The sequence below is a fragment of the Ornithorhynchus anatinus genome, chromosome 16, assembly GCF_004115215.2.
Source record: "Ornithorhynchus anatinus isolate Pmale09 chromosome 16, mOrnAna1.pri.v4, whole genome shotgun sequence".
Classification (NCBI taxonomy): Eukaryota; Metazoa; Chordata; class Mammalia; order Monotremata; family Ornithorhynchidae; genus Ornithorhynchus; species Ornithorhynchus anatinus.
Genome location: NC_041743.1, coordinates 36,821,820 through 36,835,319, shown reverse-complemented (window position 1 = coordinate 36,835,319; position 13,500 = coordinate 36,821,820). Strand labels below are relative to the sequence as shown.

Below are 13,500 nucleotides of genomic sequence, written 5' to 3'. Positions count from 1 at the left end.
CGCCAGGGCTCGAACCTGTCTGAAGGCGAACGGTTCTCCCAACGGGAGGATGGAGGCGAGGCGGGAACCGGCCCGGCGGAATCAACGGAGGTGATTCGTGCCGACGTCGGACACGCCCTCCCAACTCAGGTTTCAGCACTCTGGGAGACGCCTTTTCGGGTCAAGCCCACCACCAGCAAGCCACTCTCAGCCCCCCAATGCACAGAGCATCCAGAGTAGGCCAACCCCAGAGACTTGATGAAAAATCCAAACCCAAATTCCCACTGGTTCTACTGGCTTTGAAGGCGGAACGCGACACTCTGTCAAAGGGTTTGGTTGGCTTGGTTAAGGAGAAGGGACGAATGTGCTACACTTCTGTTGCTAAGGGTTACGAAGAACAATCTCTTACCGGGATGGAGTGAGAAGGAAGAGGGAGCATTAGGAGCCTTTGGAGGTGCCTAACTTCTCTCCCTGACACTGCCCCCACCAACCAACCAGGATCAAGTAGCCTCTACCCCTGGGGGAAAAGTTGAGCAGGCAGGCACCCATTCATTCAATGGTATTTATTGAGCGCTTACTGTGTGCAGAGCACTGTACTAAGTGCTTGGAAAGGACAATACAGCAACAGAGAGAGACAATCCCTGCCCACGACGGGCTCACTGTCTAGAAGGAGGGAGACAGACACTCAACTTCTTATTCCCACCGGGAGAGAAGGATGGCAGCTCCTACCTGGAGTGGTTCTCCAGCACCTTCAGGGGAGAGGAGGCAAACCGGAGGTCCCAGACCTGGATCACTGGAAGGCGGTCATCCTCCGAGCTGAGGACCAGCTGGGTGGCCACTTCTGGGTGCCAGGCCATGGCCGAGCAGTGCATCTGCGGGTACGTGGCCGGGGATGAGGGGATCACCTAGGGCGAGGGCTGCCCTCCCAGTGCCTCTGGACCAGCCGGGGCAGCGGGATCCGGGCATGGCAGGCTGCCCAGAGTCCCAGGTTGAAAGGGGAGGCTCACGGAGGGCAGAGAGAGGGTCCTGATAATAATGACAATATCGACGATAATAACCGTGCCATTGGGTAAATGCTTACTCTGGGCCAAGCACTGAGTCAAGCACAGGGGCAGATACAAATATAACCAGATCGGACGTGATCCCTGTCCCAGAAGGGGCTCGCCGTCTAAGGGGGAGGGAGGACGGGCCTCGGATCCCCATTTTATGGAGGAAGAAACCGAGGCACCTCGAGGTTCAGTGATTAACCCCAAGTCACACGGCAGGCAAGCGGCGGAGCCAGGATTAGAGCTTAGGGTGCGCTCCAGGATCAAGAAACCAAGCCCTGGCAGAGGGCGTTGGACCCCAGCTCCATCTCCTTCTCCTTTACCCACACCGCCCCCCCCCCGCAGACACACACCACCACCTTCGGTGGAGATTGCCCTCCCACCCTCCACTCACCCTGTTGCTGTGGTCGCTGACTTTGATGATGGGCTCGTTCTTCCTGAGGTCCCAGACCACGGCCTTGCCGCTGGGGTGAGCCGAGGACAGGATGTGCTGCACCTGCCAGTTCCAGCACAGAGCGCTGACATCCTCCGGGGGCTGCCGGGGGAGAGAGGCGGGATGGAAGGGGGAGCCGCCGCTCCAGCCACGGCGGCACCCGCCGCTGCCCACCGCAGGGCTCGGCCCACCGGGCCCAGGGAGAGAGAGAGAGAGAGAGAGACTCCCTGAGAACAGACTAAGAACCGGGGTTACCGGGGGGCTGGGGCACACTAGGTCATGCTGAGGGACCAGCAGTCCAGAAAGGGACACGCTTCCAGGGAGCAGCCCTCTCCAGGAAAGCGTCTGTGAGATTATAGGGTGGGGGGAGGGGACCCGGACCGGTGGGGCAGGGGAGGAGGAGGAGGAGGAGGAGGAGGAGGAAAGCCACCCACTCCCTTTATCTTATTTTTTGCCCCCGTCTGTGATTTTTTCTCCATCTCAATGTGCCGCCAACCATTAACTCTGCAATGTAACCGGGCCAGCGAGAGCAAACCGGTCACCTGAGGAAGACAGGAGATTAAGAGGCAGGGGCGGCGGCCCCCTGACCGGGTCCGACCGGAAAGCAGAGCAAGCCGGCCCCGACCTCACAGAAAGAAATAAGAGGAGGGGAGAACCACGTGCGGCATTCGGGGAGTGCGGCCAGAAGGAAAAGGCCCCGCTTAAGACGCGGAAGAATTCGGTCGGACGGAACTCACCTCTCGGTACTGTAAGCGCAAGGCGGCGAGGGGCCGGGAAGCAAGAGGAAGGACCCGGTTAGACGGACGGAGGGGCAGATGGTTAGAAACAGGCAGGAGGATCTTAGCTCGAGGAGGCCCCCGGCTGAGTTAGCAGGGGTCCTTTCCCCACCCTCCCAGCGGGGCCCCCTCTCTGGAACCCCAGGAACGTCCACCTCTCCTTCCGGCCCCGACTGGAACAGATCTGAGGCACCCCGACTGGGATTAGCACCGAGCCCCCCTGCCCGGTCTGATGGTGGTCCCAATAAGAGCCCATTAACACAGTTGTCCCGTAGCGTGCAGACCACCCACAGGACCTCTGGGCCCCTCGAGGTAGAAGAACCGTCGCCCCATAGAGGATTATGGGGAGGTCAGCCCAACCCCCCATCCCGCTAAGGGACTGGATGGCTACTTGCTTAACCCACGTCCACATTCGGTACGAGTCTTCCCCACCACCCCTCCCAACCCCAGTTCTCCCCACCGCTCCCACATCTGCACCAGGCCCACCCCGCCCCCACCATCGGGAATGGAGCAATAGGTGGGCAGGATCCAGGGCCATTGTTTCTGCTGCAATAGCCTCTGCTCCAGCTCCTGGTCTCTGCCCTCTCCAGTCCAGCCCACTGCGGGCAGCGGGGCCTCCACCTGGGGACAGATCGTCTCACCTGTGACTTGGAACCCGGGGTCATTGGCACGCTGAAGTTATTCAAATCCCAGATGTAGATTTCAGAATCATTGGCGCCCGAGGCCAGGAGGTTGCCCTACAAGGAGGGAAAGCAGGTGGCCAGTGAGCCCCTGGAAAGTGGCAACCCGAAGGACGGAAGCGTGGGCCAGTTCTCCCACGAAGCGGCCCGGACCGTAAGCCCCTTGAGGGCAGGGGTCGAGAAAACAGTAGTAGTAACAGTTACTACGGGCAGAGCGCTCGGCCAGAAGTACGCCGACGAGCTAGAGGCTCGGTCGCCAGCCCTCAAGGGGCTTACAGTCTCAGAACCAGGCGGAGAGGGTATTGGCGATGGACCCATATGAAAAGATGTCTTCTGCTTTTGTGACGGTTTTGAGTACCATGCTTTGCCCCGCAAGGAGGAGCTCGGTAATACTAATCAATTGATCGATCGAGATTGAGCAGAGATCTCGTTCACGTGGGGAATGGGGAAGGGGCTTGTGCAGAAGGGATCGACCAACACCTTTGTCCCTTAACGCGAAAGTGTGTTCCACTGGGTCCAAAGCAACTCTCTCGACGACCCGCGCTGAGGAAGGTCTCCTCACCGCCAAAGTGAGCCCTGGATTCGTTCTCCAAAACCTAACACCATGAATATTTGCTTCTCATTCCAGAGGCCGCTTCTCCTAAGGCCTGAGTTTTCCCTACACCCCATCCCCCAAGATATGCACTACGCCGTGGGGTTTGAGTCCCAGAAAACTCTTTTGCCTCTGGGGTGTCTACTTAATCTATTGTACTCTTCCCAGGCGCTTCCCGGCACCCCGCACACAGTAAGCACTCAGTAAATACCAGCGGTCGGGGTGGGATCCTGCACGGACGGGGCCCCCGACTTAGAAAAGGTGCTGACTCGTAGTCGAGGCGGGTTACGAGCGGTACCTGGAAAGGGTTAAAGTCAAGAGCTCGAACTGGGCCCGTGTGCTTCTCCCTCTGTCCGATCACGGGCTCCTTCCCGGAGGCTAGGATCTGGGCCGCACTGAACAGCGTGATCACGCCATTATCCCCTCCGCCGGCAATCACCCCGGAGTTCTCGGGAGGCCCGTTGCCGGCGTTCCCCCAGATCAACTTATGAAACCTGCAAGAGAGAGGAGGTCGGGTCAGCGGCGAGCTCGGCGTCCCACGACCCAGCCGGGCCCCCGGACGTTGCCCTGTCCTCGGCTTTAACCTTGGGCCTGACTCCAACCCGGCCTCCCCGTGCTAAAGCCCCGAGTCTTGGCTCCCTTCCCACAGGCACACAAAGCCGGGCCTGGATCCCACCCCAAATGTGCTTCCCTCCTAGCTCTCAGAGTCGACTCCCTTCCACTCCCTTGGGGAGCACCGGCTAAGCCGGAGACGGCCGCGGCCTGTGAATCCAGGAGAAGATGTTGCCTCTTATTCAGGGGACGGGCCCATGCTGACGATCGTCAGCCTGGTGGGTGGACGGGAGAGCTGAAATCCTTATCCCTCCAGACCCGGGCCAAGCGAGGGCATGGGAAGCTAACCTTGAACCCCACTTATGCCTGGCGAGCTGCCCCTCAGTGTCTCATGGCGGAGGCTCTTCGCTACGCTCATGGGATAGTAAGTTAACTCACTCAGAATCTCCCGGGAAAGCACCGAGGAGTCAGGAGCCAATCTTGGGAGTCTTCTTGAATTGCCGGGGCCTCCCAGTGCCAACTGTCTGAATTCTAAAATGCCCACCCGGCCTTCTGAGAACGTTTTCCAAAAGATGCTTTCAACACCCTGACCTAGTAAAACGAGGCGTGAGCTCTGGGGAGCAGGGCTGGCAAGGGCAAGGGTGCAAATGGGGCAGACGGAGGCAAACGGGCATTAGGAGCCCTGCACTTTTTTTTGAAGAGAAGCGTTTCAGGGCCCTCAGGGCTGTTCAGAGCAGAGCTTCCCAGGAAGCCAGCTCAGGACTCTGGAGAGAAGAAACAAGTTTTTCTCTTCCTGCCTCGGGAAAGGCAGACCCCACCATTAATCAGGGGGCATCTGTGAGGAACTCCCTAATAAGACGCCTCAGCCAAGCCTGAGGGTCCCAGCCAGGGCCAGCTTCCGGAGTTAAGCCCCTCCACGAACCCGATACAGATCTGGATTCCGTCTGATTCTCGAGACTCCCCTTTTGCGCCTGTTCTTCCCCTGGTACGAGAACTTTTTCCAGCAGCTCTGGGAAAAACTCTGCCAAGAACCCTCCAAAAGATGACTTCAGGCTGGGACCCCCGAGGGCATCGGATGGGGTCAGGCAAAGGCAACCGAGATGAGGAGCAAACTACATTGGGAGAGGAGGTGGACCAGGATAGTTGAGTGGATTCACCTCACCCTCAGTGGCCCAACTGTCTTGCAGGATGGGCTCACCAAATTGGAGAGGAGGGTTCAGAAGACAAAGAGATGTGGGCATCCTGGGGATTAGAAGAGATTCTGGCTCTGGGAGAGGGGTGAAAATGTGCCCTCACTGGAAAAGGGCACCAGACCTCAGGTCTGCCAGCTTCTAGCAACAACATAGCATGATGCGATGAGCTCTTAGAAGGGAAGAGAGTTCCTTTTTTTTAAATATTTGTTAAGCATTTACTATGTGCCAAGCATTGTTTTAAGCGCTGGGGTAGATACAAGATAATCGGGTTGGGCACAGTCCCTATCCCAAATAGTACTCACAGCATTAATCCCCACTTTGCAGTCGAGAGAACTGAAGCCCAGAGACGCAAAGTGACTTGCTCAAGGTCACACATCAGACAAGTGGTGGAGCCAGGATTAGAACCCGGGTCCTCTGACTCCCAGACCTGAGCTCTTTCCACTAGGCCATGCTGAGTTTGAGAGAAGCTCTCATTCTTGGTTCTCTGAGCAATTGGAACAAGAGGCTTCTATTAGCAGTAGCATCCTGGGGCTCACCCTGAGTCAGACCTGGTGGGAGGGCAGTCCGGTGCTGTGGACCGAACACGCACCCAGTTTTGAAAGAGAACCGGCAACGTGGGAAGCAGCGTGGCCTACTGAAAAGAGCACGGGTCTGGGAGTCGGAGGACCCGGTTCGGACCCCAAGTCCGTCAACTGCCTGCTGCGCAAACTTGGGCAAGTCATTTTACTTTTCTGTGCTTCAGCGACCTCAACTGTAAAATGGGGATTGAGACTGTGAGCCCCACATGGGGCAGGGACTGTCCAACTCGATTTGCTTGCATCCACCCCAGTGCTTAGTACAGCCTGGCACATAGTAAGCGCTTAACAAATATCATCATCATCTGATGCAGAATCCTTGTGTGACCCCTGAACCTCAGAGACAGGGAGAGGCCCTGAGCCAGAGGAGCGATTCCTGGTGAAACAGGGGAAACGGCACTTTCGAGCACATACTGGCCTATTTGGCCACCTTTATGGGCTGTTACACCATCAGCAGCATTTGCCTTCGATTGCAAAGGTTAGAGACGCATCAAATTTAATAGTCCTCTGGGAAGGAAGCCTTTCCTGATTGATCCAGATTCACCTTCCACCCCACATTCATTTATTCATTCAATTGCACTTATTGAGCGCTTATTGTATGCAGAGCACTGTACTAAGCGCTTGGAAAGTACAATTCAGCAATAAAGAGAGCAATCCCTGTCCATAACGGGCTTACAGTCTAGAAGGGGGGGAGATAGACATCAAAACAAGTGAACAGGCATCAGTAGCATCAATATAAATAAGTAGAATTCCCATTTGCCCAAACCCCGACCTGAGAAGCAGCGTGGCCTAGTGTAAAGAGCCCGGGCCTGGGAGTTAGAGGACCTGGGTTCTGATCCCGGCTTCACCACTTGCTTGCTGGGCCATCTTGGGCAAATCACTTCACTTCTCTGGGCCTCAGTTCCCTCATCTGCAAAATGGGGATTCAATATCTGGATCTTCCTCCTCCTTAGACGGTGAGCTCGTGTGGGGCCTGATATCTTCTATCTACTACAGAGCTTAGTACAGTGCCTGGTACTTAGTAAGTGCTTAACAAATACGATCATTAGTAGTAGTAGTAGTTTGTTATTTACGCATTCAGCATTAAGGTAGAGATTGAGTCTAAACAAAACCAAATCCCCACTGCCACTTAATACTATCCCAGCTACCTCCTAGTTCAACACTATTTATTCGGGATGGTGGTGATTAAAAAGATCATTCGGTGCCCCCTGAAATTTGCATTCTTACTCAGAGGTAAAGTTTGGAAGAGATCAGAATTGATAAGGGAACAAAGCAAGATGAAGATCTTCTGAAAAGACATTAGATTCTCGACTCTTTGAGGGCAGGCAATGTGTCTTGCTACTCGCACTCACCCAAGTGTCTAGTACACTAAAACCCACACTCCCTGGAACAATCTCGTCTTCTCCCTTCTCCTCCCCACGGGGCAGGGGGACGACACACGACATATTGCTTCGAGGAATTTCTCCTCGTCATGTTCAGATCCATCCCACGGCCCTGGAAGCGGTGGGAATCCCGAGTACCTGCTGGAGGCGGTGAAAACCCCTTTGCGTTGAAGGTCCACCGAGGGGTCTCTGAAGTCCACTTCAAATATTTCCAAAGCAGCATTGGTGCTGAAGGAGGCATCCAGCTGCTGGGCGGATGTTCCTAGGCACAGAGCACAGGGTGAGAAAGGCACACGCACGATGATGGCTGATTCCTGCTCCCCTCTTGGGCTGGGCCCCAACTTTAAGGTGAACTTACCTGTGGCCAGGTAGATAGGGTGCTGGCTTGCCGGGCTCCATACCTGCACAGCTGGACGCTCAAGTTCCTTCAGCTTCATCTTGCGTCCTGTGTGGGGCAAAATGAGATCGTTTTCAGGGAAAATTATCAATCAATCAATTGTATTTATTGAGCACTTGTCTGCGGAGCACCGTGCCAAGCGCTTGGGAGAATACAATATAACAATGTAACGACCACGTTTCCTGCCCACGGTGAACCTCCAGTCTAGGTGGGGAGAGAAATAGACAACTGGCCTGGGGCTGGGGGCAGGTAGTCCCCCGAGGGACACCTGAATTCGAGGCAGATCTCATTCTTTTGGAAGCTGGGAGGGGCTTTCGGGGCAGAATAGGACCGATCCCCTTGCGAGTACAAATCTTCACTGGAAATATTTCTTAAGCACATGGAACTCTGTCGGATACGCTTCGGGATTAACGTGGAAATGGAAGAGGTCTGTTCAATCTACCTCTCATAATAATAATGATAGTATTTGTGAAATGCTTACTATGTGCCAAGTACTGTGTGCAGACCACCGTACTAAGCGCTTGGAAAGTACAGTTTGGAAATACCATTAACAGCAGCAATCCGGGTGTCCCTGGAGGCGGAGAGGCCTGATCCAAGAATTTGGCGAAAGGGTCGGGAGCCATCCTGGGAGATCAGCTGCCCAGAATCCAGCCGGGAAACGGCCAACCGCTTCCTCCGGCCACTCTGTCCGTGGCTCAGTGGAAAGAGCACGGGCTTTGGAGTCAGGGCTCATGAGTTCGAGTCCTGGCTCGGCCACTTGACGGCTGTGTGACTGTGGGCAAGTCACTTAACTTCTCTGTGCCTCAGTTCCCTCATCTGTAAAATGGGGATTAAGACTGTGAGCCCCATGTGGGCCAACCTGATTCCCCTATGTCTACCCCAGCGCTTAGAACAGCGCTCGGCACATAGTAAGCGCTTAACAAATACCAACATTATTATTACTGTTCTAAGTACTGGGTTAGAAAGGCAGGGGTCCCATCTACCAATGCTGTGGTATTATATTTTCCCAAGTGCTCCGCACACAGAAAGTGATCAGTAAATACCACTGACTGACTGATTGAACCTCCAACCGATAGCTCTCTCCAGCAGAGATTCGACTGGACTGCTGCTGCCGGAACAAACACTGTCGAGTGTCAGGTGGATAGGACCAGGGACCGTCGGAAACAGGTAAGCTTCGAGAAGGCAGGGATCATGCCTACCAACTCTGTTGAATTCTCCCAAGAGCTCAGTTCACTGAATGACTTCCTGCCACCTGTCTCCGCACTTTCACACATCCCCTTCTCCTGTTCCACTCATGGGCAGGATTGGGCCAACTCTTCCTTCAGCCAGGCTGTTCAGAATGGGATTTTCAGGGCCGGGAGAAGGATGTGTGGAGGGAGAGCTCCTCCCAGTGTTTTCTGCGAGGAAAACCAAGTTGGCTGCCCAGGCTCGTTCCCCCTCAAGCCCAGAACTATTCCCACCATCGATTGATCAATCAAGCGTATTTATTGAGTGCTTACTCTGTGCAGAGCACTGTACTAAGCACTTGGGAGTACACAGCAGATTTGGCAGACATATCCCTGCCCACAAGGAGTTTACGATCTAAACGGGAAGGCAGACATTGAAATAAATTAGATAGGCACGTAAGCGCTATCAGTCAACGGTATTTATTGAACCTTTACTGTGTGCAGAGAACCGAACTAAACGCTCGGGGAAGTACAATATAATAAGAGTTGGTAGTCACACACCTGGCCCATAAGATAGAGGACTCCTGGACTTGAATTAGCCCTGGAAATGGGGTCCTAACCCCAGTGCAATTTTTTTTATGGTATTTGTTAAGCGCTTACTATGTGTCAAACACTGTTCTAAGCACTGGAGTAGGTACAAGTTAATCAGGTCGGAAACAGTCCACGTCCCACACGGGGCTTAAGGTCTAAGTAGGTGGGAGAACAAGTTGGAGGGAGAATCTCCATTTTACAGCTGAGGGAACTGAGGCACTGAGAAGTTAAGTGACTTGCCCAAGGTCCCACAGCAAGCAGTTGGCAGAGCCGGGATTAGAATCCAGGTCCTCTGCCTCTCAGGCCCTTGCTCCTTCCTCAAGGTCACGCTTCTTCTCCAGAATAAGGATTGACTGAGCCTAGCATACACCTTGGTCCAGCATGAAGTAGTCCCCCCGGTCACTGAGGCACAAACTCATACAGAAGGTCATGTTGTCCATTCCCCTGTCTTTTCAAGCAGGACTCTTCTTAAGCCATTTGAGGAAAATCCCATAACAATTCACCCCCTCGAACCTCAACTCTCTTTTCCTCTAAACTCCTCATTAGTCAAGATCTAGTAAACTCTAACGACCGTCCCCAGGGACAGGTCTGAAAGCAGACTTGCTTGGGGGGGGGGGGGGGGGAGAAGTGGGCATCTGGAGGGATGGGGAGGGGAAATAAGGTGAACTCTTGCTGCAATCTCAAATCCCCTGAGCTGAACCTGGCAAGGTGGCAACCCAGTGGCAAGGGCACAAGACTTTGGAATGCCCAATCCCTGGACTCGGGTCTTTAAAGAATTACACAGTTGCCTTTCGACACTAAATTCAATCTGAGCAAAACTTTTTGGAATCCGGGCTGGGGCTGCCTCTTTCCTGCCAAAGTAGCCCGGGCCAGCTCCTCATAGGCTTCTTGGTCTGGGCTGGGCAACCACCTGGCCCCTGTTGCCTCAGGCTGGGTGGGGGGAAGGTGGAGGGTCACCTCATCTCTCCTCGGGCTGGAGGAAACTTCCCAGGCCCAGTGCACAAGGGCAGGGGAGAAAGGGGCGGAGGTTGGGCAATGCTGGGGTAGGAGCCTAAGGCACGGGGACAGAATGCACCCTTCCAAGCCAACACGAACTGGGGTCACACCAACTGGGGTCAGCCCCTGACAAGTCCTGGAGAAAAGAAGTAGAAGAGAGAAGGGGTGGGGGGAGAAAAGGGAGGGAGAGAGAGAAGGGGAGAGAGAGAGAACTGGGGGGGGGGGAGAGAGAACTGGGGGAAAGAGACATGGGGGAGAGAGACATGGGGGGAGAGAGAGAACTGGGGCGGGGGGGAGAGAGAGAACTGGGGCGGGGGAGAGAGAGAACTGGGGCGGGAGAGAGAGAACTGGGGCGGGAGAGAGAGAACTGGGGCGGGAGAGAGAGAACTGGGGCGGGAGAGAGAGAACTGGGGCGGGAGAGAGACATGGGGGAAGAGAGAGAACTGGGGGGGAGAGAGAGAACTGGGGGGAGAGAGAACTGGGGGGAGAGAGAACTGGGGGGGAGAGACCTGAGGGCGAGAGACCTGGGGGCGAGAGACCTGGGGTGGGGGGAGACCTGGGGGGGAGAGACCTGGGGGGGAGCGAGAGAACTGGGGGGGAGAGACCTGGGGGGGGAGAGACCTGGGGGGGGAGAGACCTGGGGGGAGCGAGAGAACTGGGGGGGAGCGAGAGAACTGGGGGGGAGCGAGAGAACTGGGGGGGGAGCGAGAGAACTGAGGGGAGGGGGAGAACTGGGGGGAGGGAGAGAACTGGGGGGAGGGAGAGAACTGGGGGGAGGGAGAGAACTGGGGGAAGAGAGAGGCATGGGGGGAGAGAGAGACATGTGGGGAGAGGGAGACATGGGGGAGAGGGAGACATGGGGGGAGAGAGACATGGGAGAGAGAGACATGGGGGGAGAGAGACATGGGAGAGAGAGACATGGGAGAGAGAGACATGGGGGGAGAGAGAGTCATGGGGGGAGAGACGTGGGGGAGGGAGAGACATGGGGAGGAGAGAGAGAACTGGGGGGGAGAGAGACATGGTGGGAGAGAGACCGGTGGGAGAGAGACATGGGGGGAGAGAGAGAAAGAAGTGGGGGGGGGGGGGGCGGAGAGAGGAAATGGGGGAGAAAGAGAAGGGGGGAGAAGGGAGAGAAAAGGAGAGGAGAGAAAAAGGGAGAAAGAGAAAAGGGGAGAAGAGAGAGAGCAAAGGGTGTGTGTGAGAAGGGACTCCGCCAGGCCCGGGGGCAGAGGTCACAGGCCAGTGGGCCACGGGGGACCCTGGGGCAGGGTTGCGGAAGGCCGAACGGGCCTCTCCCTCCCCGGGACTCTGAGACAGAGGAGGGAGGGAAGGAGGGAGGGAGAGAGAGAGGGAGGGAGGCCGAGGCCGGGGCCGAACCAGCCTTACCAGCTCCGCTCGGCGCCGCTCGGACCGCGCCGGGCCGGGCCGGGCCGAGCCAAGCCGGGCCAAAGCGGCCGCTCACTCCAGAAGGCCTCTCAGCTGGGCCCCTCCGACGGCGGCCGCCAGGGGTCAAACCTCCTCCGCCCGCGAAGCCCCGCCGCCGCCGCCGCGCAGCCGCAGAGAGGCAAAAGGCGGCCTTGAACTCCCCCGCCCGCCTGCCTCACCCCGCCGCTCCGCCGCCACGGCCGGGAATCGTGGGCCCGAGCACCCTGACGGGCCCTCCTTCCCACGCCCCTTCGCCAAAATCGAAACTCAGAAAAATTGGGGTAGGAGCCTAAGGCACGGGGACCGAATGCACCCTTCCAAGCGAACACCAACCGGGGTCACACCAACCGAGGTTGGCCCCTGCCAAGTCCTGGGCAAAAGGGGTTGAAGAGAGAAAGGTGGGAGGAGAGAAAGAAAAGGTGGGGAGAGGGAGACAAGGGAGGGAGGGAGAAAAGGGAGAGGGAGAGAAAGAAAAAAGGAGGGGGGAGAGAGAAAAGGGAAGGAGCGGGAGAGCCCTCCTGGCCCCCAAAAGACCACCTTTTGGTCTTCATTGTGGAACATAGCCACAGGCCACCGTTTCCCACATCACTGGACACTGGATCCTTCTTATCCTTGATCCTTGCAAAACCCCCCGTAGGCCGGGAATTTCATCCCCTGTTCATTTATTTCATCCTCCTCCCCCACTCTGCAATCCCCCTGACCGAGGAAACATCGTTCACATCGTTCCCGTCGTTCTTTCAAGCCTAAGGCTGCTGGGAGGGAACGCGGACAATGACCGAACTCTCCTGCCCTCCCTATCTAACCTATAGAATGTGTATTATGAGACCCAGAAAATGTGGGACCCAAACCTCTTAGACTGTAAGCCCGTCAAAGGGCAGGGACTGTTTCTCTTACCGATTTGTACATTCCGAGCGCTTAGTACAGTGCTCTGCACATAGTAAGCGCTCAATAAATACTATTGAATGAATTGCATGAATGAACCTCCGACACTCAAGTTGCCGCTGACCCTATTCCATCCTTGGGAGTCTGGCTACGGCCCCACCTGCTCCAGCAACCGTCCATCACTTGCTTCTAGTGAGAAAGAAGCACTGCCGTCTAGCGGATAGAGCAGCGACCTGGGAGTCAGCAGGACCTGGGTTCTAATCCTAGCTCTGCCGCTTGTCCGCTGTGTCATCTCGCCACTTTTCTCTGTCCCTCAGTTACCTCATCTGTAAAATGGGGATTAAGACTGTGAGCTCCTTGTGGGACAGGGACTGAGTCCAACCCGATTAGCTTGCCTCTACCCGTGTTTAGTGCCTGGTACGTAATTGCCAAACCAGTACCATGAGAAAAAATTTCACTAGTACGATTGCAGACGGAGGCGGAGTGTTTTGGGAAAGAGGGGTCCATGGCGTCGCCACGGGTCGACGGCTCGACGGCATGAGAGATGAGACTAGTTTAAACAACTTGGGATCAAGATTCTAGGCACTGTCCAAGGAAGTGGGCGTTCTAAATTCAGATTAATGCAGATTTTGGGACTCAGGCTTTGTATGCAGAGGGGTGGGCATTCCCAGTGTTTTTGTTTTAAATCTTTTTGAAGTCTTAGTTGGAGAAGGGAAAATACCCCTCTCTACCCACCACTGGGCTTAGGGGGTTTCCTAAATGCTCAGGAATATGCAAGAAAAATAAAGGACAAGGTTGCTACGCTCAAAGACCTTCCTATATCAAGTCTTATGCT

The 13,500-nt window shown here is 55.7% G+C and overlaps 1 protein-coding gene across 3 annotated transcripts in view; it reads right to left on the bottom strand.

The window, feature by feature from the left end:
- SEC31B (SEC31 homolog B, COPII coat complex component) overlaps positions 1–11,848 on the bottom strand; it is a 57,642-nt gene extending 45,794 nt beyond the window's left edge. For 2 of the 3 annotated variants that reach the window (XR_003765141.2, XM_029080797.2), the window contains exons 1-8: positions 11,745–11,848; positions 7,567–7,653; positions 7,347–7,470; positions 3,805–4,000; positions 2,876–2,971; positions 2,196–2,204; positions 1,420–1,560; positions 709–851 (exon numbers count right to left, since the gene is read on the bottom strand). Coding sequence is in view for 2 of the 3 variants with exons in the window: in XM_029080797.2 (XP_028936630.1) it covers positions 709–851; positions 1,420–1,560; positions 2,196–2,204; positions 2,876–2,971; positions 3,805–4,000; positions 7,347–7,470; positions 7,567–7,645 (788 nt within the window). In the remaining variant the exon portion in view is untranslated. The remainder of the gene's footprint in view (positions 1–708; positions 852–1,419; positions 1,561–2,195; positions 2,205–2,875; positions 2,972–3,804; positions 4,001–7,346; positions 7,471–7,566; positions 7,654–11,744) is intronic. The other variant, XM_029080798.2, reaches the window with a different exon arrangement.
- Between the last annotated feature and the right edge of the window lie 1,652 nt (positions 11,849–13,500).